The sequence below is a fragment of the Homalodisca vitripennis genome, chromosome 8 (assembly GCF_021130785.1).
Source record: "Homalodisca vitripennis isolate AUS2020 chromosome 8, UT_GWSS_2.1, whole genome shotgun sequence".
Classification (NCBI taxonomy): Eukaryota; Metazoa; Arthropoda; class Insecta; order Hemiptera; family Cicadellidae; genus Homalodisca; species Homalodisca vitripennis.
Genome location: NC_060214.1, coordinates 63,714,454 through 63,723,599, shown reverse-complemented (window position 1 = coordinate 63,723,599; position 9,146 = coordinate 63,714,454). Strand labels below are relative to the sequence as shown.

General features: G+C 30.7%; 1 protein-coding gene across 1 annotated transcript; it reads left to right on the top strand.

The window, feature by feature from the left end:
- Window positions 1-3,057: 3,057 nt before the first annotated feature.
- On the top strand, window positions 3,058-3,846 carry LOC124368195. The gene has a single exon (XM_046825470.1). The coding sequence runs from the start codon at window positions 3,058-3,060 to the stop codon at window positions 3,844-3,846; it is 789 nt and encodes a 262-aa protein (XP_046681426.1).
- Window positions 3,847-9,146: the final 5,300 nt, after the last annotated feature.

The following is a 9,146-nucleotide window of genomic DNA, read 5'->3' as shown; positions in this document are numbered from 1 at the left end:
ATAACAATATACCTAATCGTTTAAATACCTAATAAAAGTACGAGGCAAATATACAGTTGAAAATATAAGAAACCATAATACTAATGAAATGCGTATGACAGACACATTGATGATGAATCGAATACATCCAGTGCTTTAGTGGTATTTTCCATCTACAATATAAATTTAGGGCCATCTTAGGTAGCAGCTATTAAAGTCAGACAATCATAAACAAACATTGACACTGTTAACTATTTCTAAAGAATGTATTACTGTTTTGTGTTATACGTTGAAAAAAATACAATGTATTTCTTTGTTATAAATACAATCTAATACTGTTTTCTATAACATATAGAAAACGTATAAGAAGATGAGAATGAACTTGTACCACAGCAAAAAAGTGTGTATGTGTTATGCAGACACAAACATTTTGTTTAGCTAACGCGTCTTGTTAGAATTTTAGTCACATATACGTTCAAAGTTCTTTTGTTTGCCAAGATCACGCTGCGTTTCGTTTGACTCGTTCCCGAGTCGATTAATTCTTTCAGTCTTTCCAAATGAGCTTAAGTTTTTTCATATGTATTTTTTACTGTAATGAATTTTTTATGAAAAGTACCTAAACTATTAATCCTTTATTTATGTTCATGACAGCTGCATAAAATTTACGTAAGTAACATTACTAAACACGGATTTAAAAATGACGTTTTATCTTCTATATGTACATAACAAAAAAATTTAATTATCATAAAACTTACGTCTTTTTTATCCTAAAACAGCTATAAATAATAAAGGAGTTTATTTATATGACTAACACGTTTTTGTAACATTGAAAAGTACATATCCATATACATCCACAATAATTTTTGCTTTAAAACATAGTTGTATTCTTAAAAAAAATAAAAAATAAAACACCTTAATGAAGTTTAAAATAAATGATATGATCGGGCATAATTATAACTAAAAAATACAGAGAACCTTATTAATACCTTATTTTTAGATTATTAATTCATTAATATAACATTTAAAAAATGATTAAATTATACGCTTTGTACACTCTTTGATTAGGAAATTAATAAACCGTACTGAAACATGTCCTAAGCTTTCTTACATGTACTTACTATACGCTAATTAAGTTTCTAATCTACTAATACCTCCTATATATTTATTTGTTCTTAGTATAAAAATGTTTATTGAAATTAAATTAAATTAGGCTATTGCCACATATATAAATTTAATTATTGTAAGTAAAAGTCATTTGACAGGTATTTAGTCTTCCAATCATATGTTAGTTTGGTTATTTAAACACATATATGAAAGAAACGGCCAAATACAACATAATTGAATCGTAAAAAGTAAGGGCTCTGTGGTGTAATGGTAGCAGATTCACCCGGCAAGTGAGAGATCCAGGTTCGAGTCCCGGCGGAGCAAGTACTTTTTGTTATTCAATGTTTATTGAAATTAAATTAAATTAGGCTATTGAAACTTACACAAATTTGATGAATATCTATATAAGTGGCCAATTTATTAGACTAAACACTTAAATTTACTACATTTTATGTTATCTCGAAAACTATGCTTTATAATCATGGAATATATTGTTATTTTTCATATATTTGCATTTATTACAATACCGGTATATTCAAACTTTGTATTTATATTTGAGGTATTACAATTAGTCATAGCCAGTGTGTGGCACGTAAATCAGCTGATGATTTTTAGGTAATTCTAACTAACTTCAACTTCTGTCTGTACCTAATAATAGGTATTCTTGTTTGTAGTGTGTTTTCCTTGTAATATAACCTTATAACAGTGGTAGCAGTGGATTCCAGGTTGAAAAATTGTCAAAAGATTTGTGTTTTTATGACTTATAATATTGGAAGAATACTTCAAGCATGTGGACACTTTTTTACGGTCATGCGAAAAATTTTTGATTTATCTCCTAAGATAACAGCTTCAGTAAAGATTCTGTTGGAAAAAGGTGTTATTTACACACTGATATAGCGAAGAGGTTGTATTCCTCAAAGATCTGTAAATAGGATCAAGTTGACCTGTGATCAAATCTTAAGATATCAGTTGTATCGAGTTAGAAAATGTGGCCACCAGCACAAAATAAATGATAGATTGGTCACGAACATAAACAATTATTATAACAAACAGGACACATACCACAAAACAAATGACTGACCAGATAATTGAGTATGGAGCCAGTATTTCGGAGAACCAGTTCGTGCGGAGAAATGCGGCGAAAGTATTTGATGAAAAATATATCCGACTTTTTTTGAGGAATTGATGGTAATTGTAGTGTTGAGTGTGATATCTGTATTTAGCCCTGTAAGGCTTTAAATAGTTTAAAAAGAGGCAGAATGAATACTTGAATGTGCTACAAAGGAGGCTAATTTCACAGACTCAAAAACTGTTCCCAAATGGGAAATTTATTCTTATGCATGATGGTGCTCCAGAAAGCAAAAATAGTAACAAGATTTCTCAGTTAATGAGATATCAGTGTGCTTTCTTGGCCAGGTGACAGTCCTGACATGAATCTAATTGAAAACTTTTGGTCATATGTTAATAAAAGACTTCTAAAGGAGAATTTAACATCACGTCAAGGTCTGATAGAACTTTTAATTAATGTATGGCAATACGATGAAGAAATCAAAGAGAACTGTAAAACATCGGTCCACAGCATGCCACAAAAGACTTAAAATGTTGATAATGAACAATTTTATACTCACAAAATATTATTTATACAATTTTATATTCACTGACATTTAAAAATGATTTAATAAGATAATTTTCTCCGAAAACCAGTTCTAGTCTAATAATTTGTCCACTCTCGTATATACATACATACATACATATATATATATATATATATATATATATATATATATATATATATATATAGATGCGTCAGGTATAGCTGCGACGTTGTTGGAAGGAGTTAAGACAGCTCACTCTGCATTCAAACTGCCTTTAAACTTAAACCACTCTGAAACCCCACTACGTAATATATCGAAACAAAGCGACATAGCGGAGGTTCTCAAGATGTGTAAACTGATTATTTGGGACAAGTGCACAATGGCCCACAAAAGAGCAATTGAAGCTTTAGATAGGACTCTTCAGGACATCAGAAGTAACAGAAAACTTATGGGTGGAGTCACGCTTTTAATGGCTGGAGACTTCAGACAGACTTTGCCTGTTGTACCAAGAGGAACTCGAGCTGATGAAGTAAAAACCTGTGTAAAGAGATCAGTACTTTGGCCTAAAGTCCAAGTTTGTTCCTTGAAGATCAATATGAGGGTTCATCTTAAAGGCAGTTTAAAGGCAGGTGAGTTTTCAAGTTTACTTTTAGAGATAGGTAATGGAAATTTGCCTGAAGAAAATGGTGAGGTCAATATTCCAAAGGATTTGTGTGAAGTAGTATGTGATTTGCAAATATTGTTTGAAAAGATTTATGTAGATTTAAAAAATTTCGAATTAAAAGACTTGTCTTGGTTTAAACAAAGAGCTATCCTTACACCAAAAGATGACACTGCTAAAAGTACTAATAACCTATTATTGGAAAAACTGCCATCTGAGATTGTCCATTACCAATCGGTGGACTCTGTGGTGGAAATAGAAGATGCGATACACTACCCAGTAGAGTTCTTGCACACGCTTAATCCTCCAGGCATTCCACCACATCATCTTTACCTAAAAGATGGAGCTCCAATAATGTTGCTTAGGAACCTGGTTCCACCTAAGCTCTGCAACGGAAGTAGGCTACAAATCAAAGCGTTGCGCAGACACGTTATACAAGCCATAATATACACTGGATGTGGCCAGGAGGAAGAGGTTTTTATCCCACGCATTCCCTTAATTCCATAGGATTACCATTTTCAGTTTAAAAGCCTACAGTTCCCTGTCAAACTCTGCTTTGCTATGACAATAAATAAATCGCAAGGGCAGTCCTTAAATATGGCCGGTGTTGATCTAAGGGAAGACTGCTTCTCTCATGGCCAGTTATATGTCGCTTGCTCACGATTTAGCTCTGCTGATAGTTTACCTATCCTTCAGTCTCGTGGAAAAAACAATGTGAATGTTGTCTACAAAGAAGTATTGTAAGTTCCGTAAAGCAATCCCGCTTATGATTTAATAACTGTTGTGATATGATCCAGTGACTGTTAAAGTATTGAGTTATGTAAAATCAGTACAATAAAATTTAAAAAAGAGGAGTAGAAAACATTGAAGCAAAAGTAATGAGAAAAACGGCGAGTTAATAATATGAAAACTCATTTAATTAATTTGCATTTATAGAACTCCTGAAATCCTGCAGTAAGATTCATTAATAATTTTCCCGTAGCGAAGCACGGGTATTCTGCTAGTAATATATATATATATATATATATATATATATATATATATATATATATATATATATATATATATATATATATTAGACCTAAACATACGAGGGTAGGCCGAAAAGTAATGTATAGCCTACATGTTAAAAAAAGTGATTGAAATTAACTATAGAAGCGCACCTGGTGGCATTTGTTAGTGCCATTCCTCATCTACAAGCATGTGCATTTAAAAACCTTGCGATAATCCATTGTGTTGTTGCATAACCATTCAGAAGGATTCATTTGCTTTGTAAACGTGCTGTAATTGAATTGTTAAGTGCTGGAAAAGTAAATCTTACTGAAATCCATCATCGTTTAAAGAGTATTTACGGTGACGATGATGTTGATAGATCAACTATCAATTGATGGGTGATAAAACCTTTGGTTGTGGACCTGGAACACCATAATTTTTGGTGGAACACGCAGTGGACGTCCGATCACTGCCACAGACGACAAGAATCACAAAGTCGTTGATTACATTCAAAATAATCGGCGAGTAACCCAACAGCGAATTGCAAAACCGTTTTGGACGTGTTGGTTAAATTATTTTACACTTAGGATACCGGAAAATCTGTGTGCCATGGGTGCCACACCGAGAATAAACAGCGTTAAATGCAATGCTGTCTGCAACACTTGCGCCGCTACCATGATGAAGGAGACAACTTTCTTTTCAATATCGTGACTGGGGAATGAGTCATGGGTGCATCATTATGATCCATAATAGAAAAGACAAAACATTGAATATCAAAATTTGGATTCTCTTGTGACAAAAAAGTTCAAAACACTACCATCCGCAAAGAAAATGCTTTTGACTTTGTGCTTTTCTCTTAATCCTGTATGGAGAGGGGGATGTTAAATTCTGTTAGTATTTCCGTTTTTACATCTTTCACCAGGACCTCTCGAAAATGAAATGGCCTATACATTTAAAAATTAGCACCTAATTTCAAGGAAGCCTGTTACGTGACACGCGATGTGGCACAGTTCTGCCTTGTTTATCATAGTAAACTTAAACTTATACAAGTTTTTTGCCGTCTCTACAAACTTGCAAACACTAAGATTTTTTGTACTGACATTTGATCCTTGTTTAAACCTAAGATCCTTCCGCAAGCTTTCAATTCTTTTAATAGATGTGTCTTATTAATCAACATGAGTTATGTAACCATGAATCTTTTTATTTGAAATATGTTACTATGATATTTGTTCATTCCATGCACTATTATTTTATATACGAATATCTACATGATATAAAAAAGAACATTTTAATTCATAAATATTTTTAAACATATTTTACACCATCAATTAACTGTCACTTAATAAATTTTAATTTTAGAATTAATATTTCTTCTTACATATTAGATTTAATTGTGTAGCGGACCGGATAAATAGAGGTGACAAGAATAACAGCGTTGTTCAAACAACGATACTGCCAAAACAGAATAAGGGACCGGCTTGTGTACACAAACAAAACGTGAATTTACAACAGACTAGGGAACTGGACGTGACTCCAGACAACATCAGGAATAATGCCTACGTGACTTTTATAAATTATCTTGTTTACGTCTGTTAAAAATATTCAAACAGCAAGCCACAAAACGATAGAATACATGCTTCTACTGAGTAGTTCATAACATTAAAGTACTATTATAGACTTACTATCTTCAGTGTAATGTACATTTGATATTTATTTTTGTGCTTTTAAAAACTAACTGTTTATTCTTTTAACATTCAACATTTCTATCTCTTTTACAAAACATTAGTAATTTTCTAAAACATCTATCAATTGGAATATGTTACGTTTGCAATTATTTTTTTTCTAAATCTGTGAATAAGATATCAAAGTTATCATTTGAATCGTATTAATAGTTTTTGTTAGAATTTTGATTTGAATACTCTAACGGTCGATAGATTTTGCGTTCTAGATAGACGATAAATATGTTGTATATTAAAGTGTTAACAATTCTTTCTACAGAATCATGATAAAGATTACGAGTCCATATAACAATTAAATATCAAAGCTCATTAGTATAATTAATGCAATCATCCTGGTCTCTACAAAATTAACAACATTTTTAAAGTAGCTTACAAAATTCTTCAAAATTCTCCACTGACAGACTCATTTCTAAAAAGTATTCCACGTATTGTTTTTAAAAGACCTCCTATCTTAAAGGACATTATATCGAAACCAAAATTACCAGCTGATTCTGATGTGGAAACTAAATTTAAAGGAGCACATCCATGTAATAAATCAAGATGAATGGTGTGCAATCAAATACAAGAGTCATCAAAATTCGAAAGTAGTTCAGCAAAAAAATTATACAAAATTATTGGCAATTTGACATGTGATACAAAAAATTGTAGTATATCAAATTCAGTGTAACCAATGTCCTAAAGACTACATTGGCTCTACAACAAATAATTTAAGAATAAGAATGACAGGTCACCGTTATGATTTTAAACATAATGATGAATCAAAACCATTAGTCATTCATAGTAAAATACACAAAGAATCTTTTGAAAATTTATATACAGTAAAACCAATACGATCAATAAAAAATTATTCAAATACATCAAAATTTAGAAATTCAGAAGAAGCATGTCAAATTGTCACAAAATTTAAATTTCCATATATATTAAAATCTTCGATAAATTTAAATCATCTGAACACTCATCACATCTTTACACCCACAGTTTGAACATATGTTTATCATTTCAAGAATATTATGCTTATTAATTTATTTATCTGTTTACATGTATGTTTTTAATTAATTTATGTGTTTCGTTATGTTGTTTTGACATGAAGAAGCGTAATGCGAAATATAGTTAATTCATATTAATATGTTGGCTTTTTCTACATACATACATACATATATATATATATATATATATATATATATATATATATATTAAACTGTATAAATGGCAACAGCCTTATTTAATTTCAATGTTTTTTGAAATTAAAATTAAATATAGCTCTTGCCATTTATACAGTTTAATGTAAATCAAAGTCATTTGACAGGTATTTGGTCTTCCGATCATATGTTATTTTGCTTATTTGCATATGTGACAGGTACGGCCAAATACAAAATAATTGAATCGGAAAAAGTAAGCGCTCTGTGGTGTAATGGTAGCACATTCACCCGGCAAGTGAGAGATCCGGGTTCGACTTTCGGCGGAGCTACTACTTTTTGTAATTCAATGTTTATTGAAATTATATATATATATATATATATATTATATCTTATATATATGAAAATCTTGAGTCACGATGTATGTTGCCAATAAACTCCAAAACGACTGAACCAATTTCAATCAAATTTCACATGTATCCGTACTTTAGTCTAACTTAGAAGATAGGATAGTTATTATCTGAATTATTCGCTTATGTCGTGAATATAAACGAATAAAATGAAGAAAAGTTTTCAAAGCGCCTGCACATTATAACCTGCAATTACGAGATAGATACGTATATTAAACAGTGAAACACTATTTGAAGGCGCTAAGTTATGATGTAAAATTGTCTAAACTAAATTTTTGGTTGAACTTAAAGGTTGAGTGGTAGACCACTTTGTAATAAAATACATTATGCATGTACAATACATTTTTGACATATTTTCCTGATCGTGACATCAAGGTAAAATCTACATCGGGGTTGGAAATATAATTAACTTCAACCAGAAATGCTCATACGCGGGCAAAACTTACGAAAAGCGTGCGAAGCCGCGGGAAACAGTTAGTATATATATATATATATATATATGTGTGTATTTACCATACGGTGTAGTGGTAGCACATTCACTCGGCAAGTGAGAGATCCGGGTTCGACTCCCGGCGGAGCAACTACTTTTTGTGATTCAATGTTTATTGAAATTAAATAAGGCTATTGCCATTTATAAAATGTTCTGTAAATAAAAGTCGTTATACAGGTATTTGGTCTTCCGACCATATGTTTATTATGATATATATATATATATATATATATATATATATATATATATATATATATATATATATATATATATATGAGCTATCGTTTAGATATAAAACCAATTTTTCCAGGTTTCACTAACGTGCAATAAAAATTATTTTTTTATGGCCAAAAATAAGTCCATATGGTATTAAAATCCTTTTTTTCTATAAAAAAATCGTCCATAGTATTATAAATATATAATTTTTTGAAAATAATTCAAGTTTGACATAATCTTTTAATGTTTTAATGAGTACTTTGAAAACATTAGCCTCAAGAAAACATACAATAATACAACATATTTTTAGAACGATATTTCATATACATTAATTTCCTTATGAATGTTTCTAAGAATCACATAAAAGACCCAAAGATGATAAATTACACCTCATATTTGGTTAAAAGGGTTAAATATTTAATTATTATTACAGCGTTCACGTATAAAAGTCCACATAGGAATTTTTTTCCTGAGATATATTGTAGAAAAAACTTTATTTTCAGTAATTTTTCTTTAAGATTAGCTGCCTAATTAGTTAAAAGTCCATTTATTACCAACTCATGGTTCTAATAAACTAAACTTGAACTTACCATGAAACAATAAATGACAATTTTTTTATAATAGACTTCTCATTAACATTGCTTTTAAAAGTTTCGTACAGTATGAATGCTGGAAATTTTATGTCAACATAGATTATGGGGTATCATCTGTCTAATGATAAGGTAAAGGCAAGTAGATGCTTTTATCGTCGATCTCCCCTGCTGTAATAATATTTAAATTATCTTAATTATTCCACTATGGTCGTACTTTAGAAAATTACTAT

Excerpts from the sequence above, each read along its gene's own strand:
- LOC124368195 (XM_046825470.1), top strand. The coding sequence starts at position 3,058 with ATGGCCCACAAAAGAGCAATTGAAGCTTTAGATAGGACTCTTCAGGAC.